At 39.0% G+C, this 13,409-nt stretch overlaps 1 protein-coding gene across 1 annotated transcript in view; it reads right to left on the bottom strand.

Moving 5' to 3' along the window:
- Positions 1 to 12,003, bottom strand: part of LOC124168044 (sodium/potassium-transporting ATPase subunit beta-2-like) — a 191,459-nt gene extending 179,456 nt beyond the window's left edge. The window contains exons 1-2 of the mRNA XM_046546144.1: positions 11,909 to 12,003; positions 768 to 948 (exon numbers count right to left, since the gene is read on the bottom strand). Coding sequence (XP_046402100.1) covers positions 768 to 918 — 151 coding nt within the window. The 5' untranslated portion in view covers positions 919 to 948; positions 11,909 to 12,003. The remainder of the gene's footprint in view (positions 1 to 767; positions 949 to 11,908) is intronic.
- Positions 12,004 to 13,409: the final 1,406 nt, after the last annotated feature.

Here is a 13,409-nt window from a genome sequence, read left to right as displayed (position 1 = left end):
TAGGGCCGTTTCACGTAAATAATTTTGCACAGAGTACAAGCAGCAACGACCTAAGACGTGTCTGTGTGAGGCAGGTTGCGTTAGCTGAGACCTAGCGATACAGTAGAAAGCGAAACCGATCGTTATGGTATTCTACCGATTAAGGTAGGTTTCCATGGAGTACTAAAGAAGTAATATGGGAGCCTCCCTTTCCCTCCAGCACTGCCTTATCCAATTCACTGTAAGGCCTCTACTTCACTACTCCCTTTCATATCAATATGCATTTGAAAAAGGCTGTGATCATGAAACTTTTTTGGAGAGTTTACTTAGAAGGGGGATAATTGTAGTATTCTACCGAATGAGGTAGGCTAGCGAAACCGATCGCATTTAATATTTTTAGTAGCAGAATTGGATACAAATCTGTAACATCAAAAAAATTGGACAAAACGTGAACATGGGCATGCAAAATACCACCTATTTGCAGGAAATCTTTTATGTTTCTCCACCGGGTCAAGTTTTCCGACGTTATGATGCGCATCGCTATCAGAACAGCCGTTATTTTAATCGAATGTAGGATTGAAACTTCGGTTATGGGCAATGTGAAACTCCAAAAGAATTCTTGTTACTAGTTCGCCGGGACATCGTTCTTATGTCCACCACTACCAGTACTTTGGAAGCTGGCGACCGTGTGAAAATGTGCCCAGTTGCTTCCGTTGAACTGGCAAAGTGATGGAAAGTAAGGAATCGGATTTTGTGGAGTGGATTAAAAGTTTAGTTGTGGTACTCACCGGCCTTGGCGACGGAGTTGGCGGCGCTGCTTCGCATCCATTTCTCCTTCCTCGCCTGGAATCCCTTTTTGGGCGGCGGCGCGACTGCATTTGACTTCCCAGCGGCCGTGCCGCTCGAGTTCATCAGGTCGTGCGCCCTCGTCATGGGCATGACGCTGCCAAAACGTCGATCTCCTCCTCCCTGCAATCGAAAACTGATGATCATCTCAGGTAGGACCTTGCGGTACATAACGTAATGAACTGGTTCTATGTGGAAAAAATCGTTTTCCCGGGCGCACAGTGGTCCAAATTGGAAAGAGGCTGGCCAAAATTAATAACGTTCTTATTTTACATGGTTAAGCAACTATAATTCCCGTGGATGTTTCTCGGGCTAACCATGGAACTCCATTTCTCCCGACGCGTCTCCCGGATAGAATACACTACGCAGATATCTATATATTTATTCTATAGCCAGAAGACAAACAACATTGTAAAACAGTATTAAATCTCAGAAGAAGCTCCAAATTGAGGCCTGTTATATTGGCGGAAATTTCAGAGTTCTCGAGCTGTGTTGTCGTCATTACTACTACCATACACTTGCTTTGGCCGGTTTAAACTAAGCTCCTTTTTAAGTCCTTCTCCTTCTTAGGCTCCTCCACCAATTTTTTAGCGTTTGTATTGCATATCTGCCAGGTTTTAACTTACATTCTGAAAGCTACTTGCAAGCAGCATTCGAAATTTCGAATCCATGCATGCAACGTGGTTAAACTACATTAGGGATATCATTCTTTACTGGACGAGAAATTATAGCATCAACTTTGTATATACTTTGTCTTGAGTCTTTGTTGCGTCAATTTATTGCAAAAGAACTCATTTAGTTTCGCTGATTATAAAGTAAGTGCTCCCTCTTGCATGCAGCGTGTCAACGAGCTGCGCGTTTCGGCGTCCATACGGTTGGAGGTTACTTACGTATTTCTTCATTAATTCACGAAGGGGCGGGTTGGGGCGGTTAATTTTTTTTGTTTTGATAGCCGAGAGTTGTGGCTAGAATAATATAACTATATAAGAGCACTGCAGAGCACTGCTATATAACTTAATGATGTTCGTATTTTTATTTTTGAATAAAAGTTGTGCAATTTATTGGTTAATATTTATGTTAATAATAATTTTAATTTTGTTTCAATGTTATGGTAAAGCAACATTTTTATCTATGCACATTGCTGCGTTGATTCTATTTTTTTAATTTTAAGTTTAGCTAATTGGATAGCTGAGGAGGAGTCTAGAAGATGAGGGTATTTCGAAGCGAGAGGGAGGATATGTATCCTAGCAGCGCACCTGTCACTTTGAAAGTGATTTTTACGAAGAGGTGCCCACTTACCTACTTCTCAAACTTATTTCTCAGCAGCTCAAATATGTGTCTTCCCAACCATGTAAAAAGAAATCATAACCCCGAACTTTTATTTTTCTAATAATGGCCACCGTTTATAGATTTGGCCCCACTGTGCGACGTTTCGATTAAATAGTTTTTCATTGTTCTCAGGGCTGGTTGATCAACATAGTTTGATTGTGATTGTTGATTGATCATCAACCAGCCCTGAGGACATTGAAAAAGTATTTCATCGAAACGAAGGCATAAATGGAGTACATTATGCGGTAAACAGCCGGAGAGACATTCACTGCCATTTACCTACTTCGCTCTCTGATTAATTGAAGATTACCCATATAACCTTTTGCTTACATTAAGTAACTATATAGAGCAATACTTGGAAGCTCAACTTGTATACCAGGAAATGTAATACCTATTATTACGTAAACCTTAATATTAAAATCCAAATGTAAATATAGGCAAATGCAAAAATATACTTTGTTAGGTTCAATTACTATATTTGAAAAATTAGGACTCGAGTTTCATACAATAGTTCCCTGACCATTTTACTACGTTATCAAACCCGAGTCGTACTTTTTCAAATATAATATATTATGAACCTTACAAAGTATATTTTTTCATTTTCATAAAGGAAAGGTTTCACACAGTTAAGTCTTAGGTCATCAGCTATATTTTGAAAATACAGGCAGTCCTGATGAAGCTATAACAATATAAATTCCTGAATTACTGTTGAAGGATTCAATTCTTTCCCCGCGAATGGTTGCTATGAATGTCTATCGGGCTTCCCGATTGGTTAGGCACTCCTAGGCCTGAAGGGCTGGTCATCAACCAGCAGATTTGGTCCTGATGAAGCTAAAGCAACATTAAGGGCCGTATTTTTCTACAATACTCTTACTCTTCGCCGGAGTGAGAAGAGAAAGAGTTGTACCTATCTCCACCTACTGTTCGCAGTCAAGAACGTTCCTACAGCAACACCAAACTCTTCCTCTTCGAAGTACTGAATTATTTTTTCACTAGCCCTAGGGAGGATGAAAAAGTATTTCATCGAAACGTCGGCAGAAATGGAGTGCCTAACCCGGTGGGAAGCCCGTGAGACATTCACAGCCATCGTTCGCCGGGAAAGAATCAAATCCTTCCTAACTATAATTAATTCCTATTTCTAAATGCTTGGAGCATCTCAAACTGATTTTGCAGTGTCAAATCATTTTAACCTTTCAATTACGTCAAATAATTTATTAAATGTGAGAATATCCGACAGTAAAATTTGCATGGAATTGCCGGTGAATTAAATTGAGTTTGGAACCTAAATCAGGATATTATTTAATAAACAGAAAATTGAATTATGGTGAAAACGGTGAAATTTTTATGGGAATGTAGAAAAGATGCGATACGAATTCGCGACCATTACGAGCTCCCCAATTTGGAAAAAAATATTAATGTTCTTTCCTTTGGTTTACTAATATTTATGGAGTTGTATTACTTTGGCGGTGGTTGAAAGTAAGGCTAATGAATAGAATAATGTGGGTAATATGATTTTATGCTTTCCCGGCGAATAATGTGGGTAAACTTTTCTCGGGATTCCCACCGGATGAATGTTTTTATAACGGCCAACGTTTCAAGTACCGTCTCGGCACTCATCATCAGAATAATATTTATATTTAAATGTTATCGCTTTATTTATCCCAAAAATTCAAATTCAAAGTACTCATTGTACGAAGTCTTAACATCCGACTCATTGTCGTGCTACAAATTATTTATGACTCACCTTGTAGCTGTAGGGTGATCCGTTCTATACGTATCGCTGATAAGACAAATATTTTAGGCTAATGAAGAGTTTCCGTCAGTGCACCGGTTCATTAGGATTAAGCCGTTTTTTATAAAGAATATGCGTGTTTATTATTACTGCCATGGCTTATTTATTGAGTTTTTTGTTTTTCAACTGAAGTTTTTTCCTTTCAACAGCGTAGTTTTTGTTTTTTACAACATGTTCGTAAACAATATGTATTGAGCCTATTTTTGATAAAGTCTTTTTCCCCTAATGAAGATCGCACTCAGTTGAGGGCAGTTATAAGCCCATAACTTTATAGGCTTTACTGTAGATGGTCATCCAGCGATAAAAACATATGGTGAGAATTTCTCTTTCCATTAATGTTGGGTAAATGTGACAGAGGAGGGAAGAGAATAGGATTTTTAGATAGAATGAAAGGGAGTAGGCCTAACTGTTAATTGAAGAGGAAGCCTATGAAGGCAGTGGAGACTGTAAGAATGCTTCTTAAATTCTTCGTGCAAACCTAACTTGATCGGTAGGATACTTAAATAATAATTATTATTATTGTTATCTTTTCCTTAAATTGTCTTCAGTTTTCACTAAGTTGTTTTAGTGTAAAGAGCACGGGTTCTCCCCGAGGTAACTCTTTACTGCTCTATTGAGTGGATAAATTTTCTCGTGATATGGCAGTTTATCAAAATCATTTAAATCATTATAGCCTTTTGAAATTTGATGTATGCATTTGGGTGAATGTTGAGTATTTTGAAACTGTTTTGTATATGTTCTGGGATGATACCGGTAGCAGAGATGACAATTGGAGCTATATAAACTTGTTCCATACTCCATACTCTTTTTATTTCTATTGCCAATTCTTGGTACTTATGTATTTTTCCGGCTATTGTATTTTCGATGCTATGCGACAGTGGCACAGCAATATCAGCTATGTAACAAGTTCTATATTTCTTGTCAATCAACATTATATCTGGTCTATTATTGACTATTAACTGTTTGGATCGGCAAATCGTATTAAAGTTTAAATGAGCTGTTCAAGCACTGTTTCGGGGTGGTTAGTATGAGGTCTTGGTATCTACTAACTTATGTTGGTAGGCCAGTTTTTGGTGGATAATTTTTGCAACTTGATTATGAATACTTAAATATTCTGTATTAGCTAACATCATACAGCCAGATATAATATGTTGGATTTTTCTTATTATTATTATTTTTATCATCATTATTATTATTATTTAAAATGGTTTTGGGCACTGCTGTTCCTAAATATTTACTCCGAGCCATCAAAATCATAGAAACTCAAAATATTAAGTATGTTGTCATGTGGTAGTACGATCTTTCTCACCATTTTGGGTTGCGGCTAGCGCAGCTGCAATAAGCACGTGTCTTGCGCATTCCCCATGAGCATAACTTCCACGGCCATCCATTAGCAACCCCACACCCTTTCTACGTCACGTCTCCATTCCTCTCTAGAGCGTGTGGTGTCAGTGTCACCTCTTCGCCGTCTCCACCGACTAGACCCAGCGCTTCGGGCGAAGCACGTCATTCAACACATCTCCTTAATCATATAATTCGTGAAGCTAGCCGTTATTCATGTGAGTGAGTCATTTATTGTAACAAAGAGACCAAGGTTAATATTATATAAACGTTGTTTTCTCAAAAGTTATTTCATTCACTGCACGTTAAAATTTAAAAAATTAAATCCTCAAATAAAATGCTAAGACTAACCAAAGACTGGCTTTTCTCACAAGAAGTAAGCGAACATTTATTTTTATGTTATTTCTTTAAAACACTCATGTATTATTTACTGCGTAATTATTTTCTTTTATTGACATACATTTTTGGTATTAGTTGATGATGGCTCAGTTGGGTGGTTTCCTGTATTTTTCATTTCCTAAATCGAAAGATTATTCTCTGCAATATTATACTCCTGGAGTAGATATTTCACGCTTTTAGATTTTTAAATGACGATATCTATTTTTCGCGACTAAATGAAAAGTGAAAATTTTCAAGCGCGCGGAAACGCGACGGGTAAGTATGAATGCTGGGAAAAGCCCGTTTGACGTCTGGCTGTTGCTGTGTGAGGCCACCTGGGTGCGAGGCTATGAACGCCACTACGATGCAGGCTGATTGCTGCCGAGCATGGCAGTAGCGTAGAGTACCCTGCTAGCAGGTATCGCTTCGCTTAAATGAGGATTATTAATACCCTATCAAACGAAGGAAACTTTCCGACTATAGGCAATTTTAATAGGTTATTATTAAGATATGTTTCCCTGAGCTCTGTGCCACATGCATGCATTGGTAATCTCAGACGATGAAAAACTCCTATCTACTTAACTAGCCTATCTAGCCTATCTAGCCTCGGAAAGAATGAAATGAAATAAGATAGAATGTAGAAATGAATCAAAACTCCCTATGATCGATTAATTTAAAGTATATATTACCATTCGAAATTTGAGACTGATCATCGAACCTTGTATTATTGATGAAGATATTGATTTATATCATTAGTAAAAAAATTATAACGACAAAAAATCTTATTTAATTATATAATAACCATAATTACTATCATAACTATTAATTTAATATAAGTAATTTTCTTATTTGACGTGGCAGATATAATAATTGATTTGAAATAAAATAAAAAGAGTGTGTAATAATTGTGCCGTTCAATCAAAGGTCAAAGGGGCATTGTGGCAGAATTGTTTCCATAATTATATTTTACTTTGTTATTTCTCGCAGAATTAAACTTCTGCCGAAACCATTTTTGGTTATTATTACACTAAGAAATGGATAGATAAGGCAATTTGTATGCGCCCGCGAAAATGTGAGAACACGATACGCATTTTGTGAAATGAATATATTGTGTCTTTCAAGGGCGGATCCAGGATTTTTTCTAAGGCGGGGGTCAGGTCTTCTCATATTTGAAATGAAAAACAAAATGCAACAATTACTGTAGAAAAATTCTGTTTATTTTGATGCGAAATGTATTAATATTAAATTAAATGATTGAGACTCCGTAATTCACAAAATAAAGCGAACGTAAAGGTAACCGTATAAAAAAAATCTTGTCTATTTTTTAACTGTCTGGGGACGGGGCACGTGCCCCCAACCCACTCCCCCCTATATCCGCCTAAGGTGTATTTTATTGCTCCGTGAATTTAATTGTAAGAAAGAAATCTTTTTCCGCGAAACACGTTGGTGTACATGCCTGCTCGTTGCCCCGCGATGAGATAAAAGTTGATGATTCATTCACAATTTGGAAATTCTGCATCCACAGCTATGACTTCTTCATGTGACTAATGGGTAAATATGTTTACAAAATTGATTTTTTAGAATAGAGTTCTAAGATAAAATTAATCTCTGCTGCGATCAGTCACTTTTTATTCCTAGCATAAAATGTGCAGAATCTCTCCAAATACAAGAAGTTGTTTGCGGGACATTTTTTTAAGAGTACATATTCTGGGTAATAGTATAGTTTCTGTTTTTCGCTAAATTTTAATCCATTACATGGATGCCAAATATTTAGAGTAAGTAAGCGAAAACCAGCATGATATGTGAAAATTGGTAATATTAGATACTTGTGGATACTGAGTCTCAAGTTTTAATTGGGGTAGATATGAGATCCTTCTGCACAAATTTGACCTCTGAGAAGGTTATAGGGTGAATCTTTCCACACAATATTTGATATTTCTCTATGCTTTAGCCTCTAAATATCACCCAACGCACCTCCGAATGAAGATAAAATGGAAAGACCGAGTAAGTAATCAGGAAGTACTAAGATGAGTGGGAGAAAAGAGAACTCTTCTGCAAACGTTAATGATAACACGGGACAACTAGTTGTCCAAATTTTGAGGAATGATGGCCTGATAAAAACAATCGTAGAGGGAAAGGTGGAAAGGAAGAAGAGCAAGGGACGGCCCCGAATTAGTTAGATAGGACAGGTTATAAAGGATGTAAAAGATCAGAAATAAGTCGCTATGAAAAGGCACCTAGTGTGCACAATGAAATCAGTTGGCAACTACTAATTCTATTTATAAAAATTAATTTTATGTCAGAATGGGTATGTTAGAAATTTGTCGACTATGGAGCTTATATAACTATAAGTTCTAGTTTGAAACTAAAGTTACTGCAATATTGAGTACGGTAAGACAAGGTAGGCATTTAAGATGGTGATAATGAATATTTCACAGCAATCCCCTTTCTGACTAATTAAGAAAGGAGTGCGACAAGGCTGTACATTGTCACCCGTAATTTTCAACGTTTGTATTGAAAAAGCCATTAATGAAATCAAAGAAAAGGAATTGGGAGTGAATATCCATGGAGAAAAAATTTGCATCCTAAGATTTGCCGATGACATAGCCGTTATAGCAGAAACAGAGAAGGATTTGAAAAATATTCTGGTTAATATGGGTAGGGTAATGAGTAGATATCAACTGAAAATAAGCACGAAGAAAACCAAGATCTTAGTATGCAGCAGAAGAGAAGAAGTCAAGACCAACATTAACATAGGGAGGCAAAAACTGATAGAGGTGGATGAATTCTGTTATTTGGGAAGCAAGATAACTAGTGACGGGAGAAGCAAGAAAGAAATTATCAGCAGAATAGCCCAGGCGAAGAGACCATTCCACCAAAAGAGAGACCTGCTTACAGCAGGAAACTTATATATGGAAGTAAAGAAACAATTTATAAGAACCTACATCTGGAGTATGCTCCTATACGGAAGTGAGGCATGGAAAATGACCGCAGCGGAGAAAGCAAGGATAGAGGCCTTTGAAATGTGGTGCTACAGAAGAATGATGAAAATCAAATGGATCGACCGAGTTAGTAACGAGGAAGTCCTAAGAAGGGTAGGAGAGAAGAGAAGTCTCATGAAAACCTTAATAAGAAGACGGAACAACCTTATAGGCCACATCATGAGACATGATGGCCTGATGAAGATAATCGTCGAAGGACAGGTGGAAGGCAAGAATGGAAAAGGAAGGCCTCGAACAAAATATATGGAACAAGTAAAGAGAGATGTGAAAGAGAAGAAATACGTAGGAGTGAAAAGATTAGCTGATAGGAGAACTGAGTGGAGAGCTGCGTCAAACCAATCCTAGGATTGTTGACCAGTGATGATGATGATGATGATGAAAAATGTAAACATTGATTCATTGACAACTGCAGTAGGGAAAGAGGATGTATATTAGCTACTTATAATGGATTATCTAACCCTCCTCACCTTCACTCTCTTGAGAAGTATAACGACCCAGGAGTTGATCTCTCTCTGAAAAACCCTCTAAATATTGCCTAATAAGCAGCTCGGTTGTCTATCATAAAATTCTTTGTTGATGTAGCCTCTTATTGTTGTAAAATATAATTAGTCGGCATTCTCCAGTGCCACATGTATAAATCAAGGTAATGTTAAAGTAGGTGATGCAAGAAACTTCGCAAAGCTATAGCACTGAGATCAAGCTTAACATGGAAGCTTACTGTTTTAGCCAAAATTGGTATAAAAATTGTAGGTAGTTATTTATGCTAAAGATAGAGTATTTTCTCTCCCACTACTCTACCAAATAATGTGGGAAGCGTGGCAAAACAGAAGTTACTTTCACCTGAAGGAAGAGGCTCCTTCGATACCTGTGGATATAATCATTACATAATACCTATTTCGGCATTTTTGGTCAATTTGAGGCCTTCGTTGAGTTCTAACGAGTCCATTCAGTAAGCCATAACGAGCCCTGTTCTTGAAAACTCATGTGGTCTTAAGACTTGGTTTTGTTAGCAACTTGGCATCCGTGGAGATCACCTTTCATTTCAAGTGAAGACCGAAACACAGCAATATATATAGATACTTTGAGATGGGAAGCCAGTGATGTTAAATATTCTCTCATCCACGCTCTTTTCTACTGGTTTGAGAAAAGTGACCAACCAGGAGTTGATCTCTCTCAAATCCCAAGGATCGATAATTTAAGTAATACGCAGTTCAATTATCTATCTCTATATTTTTTCGTCGCTTGGAATACATTTCGTTGATGCCCAATGTATTTAGTAGGCTATAACGAGCTCAATGTGTGAAAAAAGTGTTTTCGACTTGGTGATGCTAGAAACTTGGCAACTCTGGAGCTCACTAATACTGTCAAGTTTAGGTTCGAAATAGTGAGTTATGAACTTCGATCGTGTGCGTAAACAGATATATCCTCTTGCACACCGCACCATTGAGGCGGTTGGTCCCATTAACAACCCAGACCCCTGGCGTAACACTGTTAATCTGTGTGCTCACTGTTTCCACCTGAGGAGCTCATTCATGACTTGGCTATGAGCCAGTAGGTTGGGGATGAGCATGGACAGCACGACTCATGAGGCGTGTGACGTAAGTGTTCCAAGGCAAGCCCGTCATGATTCCTCATGGAGAAATTTTGTTGTTGGGACCAACGTTTTGCTATAGGAGGGCATCTTATGTTTACATTATGGGCTGATAACACTCGATCATGAGATTCATTGCTAGACGCGATGGCAAATATGGGGCCCATGGTCTCAACATTTTCATGAGAAGGTTGCTCTGGATCACTAGCATCAAACTCCTCACAAGACATGCTGATCATATAACGAAATTTACAGCGCATTATTCCGACCCTACCCATGACATACTAGCTAGCTCCAGTGTTGCCAAGTCTTCTGACATCACCAAGTCGAAGATCATATTCTTTTTTCGTGATTGTAGCTCTTTATTGATTAATTAATTTATTGAGCATCAATGAAAGATATGTTAATCGATTGAAAATGTTGAAACGGATGATAGATTTGAGTAAAACTTATACCATAGGCTCTGAATGTGCTCCTCAGATGGAAATATAGAGTATGACGTCAATGGTCCGCGTTTATGTTGAGGCCAACTGCCTCAATCGTAAGTATTTTGATTAAAGGGGCGTATATGTTTAGGTACTCGTTATCGCTCGCAAGTAGAGGCCTAGGGGCAGTAGGCAACACTGTAATTGATAGAAAATTTAGTGTTTGGACAATTTTTCCTAGGGTTTCAGACGGTTTTAGAGGGGGTTGAGTGACCTTGAGTCGAATATCGTCTCGTTCACCCCAAATTCCCCAAAAAGTAGACGCGTGGATTCCATAACTTTTTGTAAAATATCGTCTCTTTCACCGCATATGCCCCCAAAAAGTAGAGGCAGTTGGCAACATTGTCATAGATGGATAAGTAAGTGTTTCGAAAATTTTCCCTAGGCTCGCGGTAGGGCAGATTTCACGGTTCTGTCCAAGTTGTCATTATGATGGCGACGTTTCGCCTATTGTGCTATGAGCGTCCGGAGGCCAGGCTGAAGAAAATGACAATGCGCGTGGACGGAACCCGGAAATTACCCAACTGCGAACCTGGACGCCGCGAAAACTTGCATCAGAAAATTTTCTTATGGATTCAGAAGATTTTAGAGGGGTCGAGGCCGTGACATTTTGTCGTTTCTCGTCTCGATCATTCCCAAACATCTGTATGAGTGAGTGAGTCAGTCAGTGAGCGGTCAGAAGTGGGTTTCATGGTGTATAGATACTACAGGGCTCAAGACTAGCGGACTTGCTCTATATCCCGTTCCCATGGTTTCAGACGATTTTAGAGAGGGTCGATTCTTTTCGATATCGTATCTCGACTCGTTCGCCCAAAACAAATTGTATGAGTGATTCAGTCAGTGGTAGGAAGTGGGTTTTGTAGAATATTGATTCTACAGGGCTAAATACAAGTGAAATTACCCAATATCCCTTTCTCAGGGTCTTTGACAATTTTAGAGGGGGTCGATTCTCTGACTTTTTGTCGTATCTCGTCTCGATCATTCCCCAGCATCTGTATGAGTGAGTGCGTCAGTCAGCCAGTAGTCAGAAGTTGGTTTTATAGAATATAGATGCTACAGGGCTAAAGACAGGTGCGTTATCCCAATTAACCCCCCGATCAAAGGAAGGTGGACAACTGGGGCAGGGATGGAGGCAGTATTTAAGCTAGTGACAATGGATATTTACCTCACCCCTCTCCGCTTTACTCCCGTGGAGCGCCTCCCGGTGTCCGCGCGGCCTGCTGGCGTCGGAGACGGCAGAGCTCAGCGGCGGTAACCTCAGTCATCCTCGACCACAGCACCCACAGATTGTGTTGCTAACCTCCCCACCTCCCCACTGCGTTCCCCCACATGCGCACCCTTTCCCCGCCACCCTGGTAACCCCCAACCCTCCCGCCTCTCCTCTATAATGCATTCCACCCTCATTGTGACTACGTCTTCCTCCTCTCCACCTCTGTCCCTCGGACGGGTCCTAACTCGTCCCCCTTTACCCGTCACCAGCCTCACAATGACTTGCGGGTACCCGCGCGGCGATGCGTCGCTGTCCTGACCCAATCTCTGATCTCCACCCTATCGTATCTATCAATTCGTCAAGATGCCGGTGACGAGGTGGGGACTCGGATCTTGCCTTTGCGTCGGAAGCAAGTGGATGAAGAGCGTATCAGTGTGAATAGCTCTTGGTATATTTCTCACCTACTCTCCTTCCAATTTATTTGTTAAACGTGGCTAACCAGAAGTAAATCTTTCTCGATACCTAAGGATGTAGATGCTACTTGAAACTTGGTCTGTTTTAAACCTGCCACGTGAACGGCGGTAAATTTCAAGTTTCAATTTCATAACTACTGCTTAAATTTCATTAATATTTCTTAAATTTCATAAATACTACTTAATACGTGGTTTATTTCAAACCTTCCGCGTGAACAGAGGTAAATTTCACGTTTAATACTACTTCAAATTCGTGAATACCACTTGAATTTCATGAATACCACTTAATACCTGGTTTATTTCAAACCTTCCGCGTGAATGTTGGTGAAATTCACGTTTCTATTTTACTAATACTATTTCATTTTCATGAATACTACTTAATTACTAATTGATACGTGGTTTATTTCAAACTTTCCGCGTGAATTGGCGGTGAAATTCACGTTTCAATTTCATGAATAGTAGTTTTATTTCATGAATATTACTCAATACGTAAATATATCTTAAAAAGTGGGCTATTCTCCTAAGGATGTAAATACTACTTAATAATTTGCTCAAACGTCAAAAATGCGTAGCAAAGCGCGGCGCTTGGCGCACGGTCAAGCTGCTTTCCATCTGCTGGAACAACGGTGTCGTTAAAGATCAAATGTCCACCAGTTCCCATCGTGAAAATGCATTCAAAAGCATTTTGTAATAAAAATAAAAAAAGCTCTGAATATCGCGTTAATATTTTCAAAGCCGTTCGTTGCAAATGAGTGAAAGGTGTAGAAAGAACAATTTTTTTGGTGTGATGAAAGTGAGGAAGACATGCGGTAGATGAGGAAATACCTCAGGTAGCGAACCTTAAAAAGTTCGGATGCAGACTTGACGCCGCACGACCGAAAACTAATATCGTAAGTAGATGTTCGCTGCCATGAAATCGGCGCATAGAAAGGGATAAAATTACTTAAATGCATCAATATATTTCTCAGCGTCAAACCTTGATG

This window comes from Ischnura elegans, chromosome 11, assembly GCF_921293095.1.
Source record: "Ischnura elegans chromosome 11, ioIscEleg1.1, whole genome shotgun sequence".
Lineage (NCBI taxonomy): Eukaryota > Metazoa > Arthropoda > Insecta > Odonata > Coenagrionidae > Ischnura > Ischnura elegans.
The sequence above is the reverse complement of the archived record's forward strand: the minus strand, read 5'-3'. Positions and strand labels throughout refer to the sequence as shown.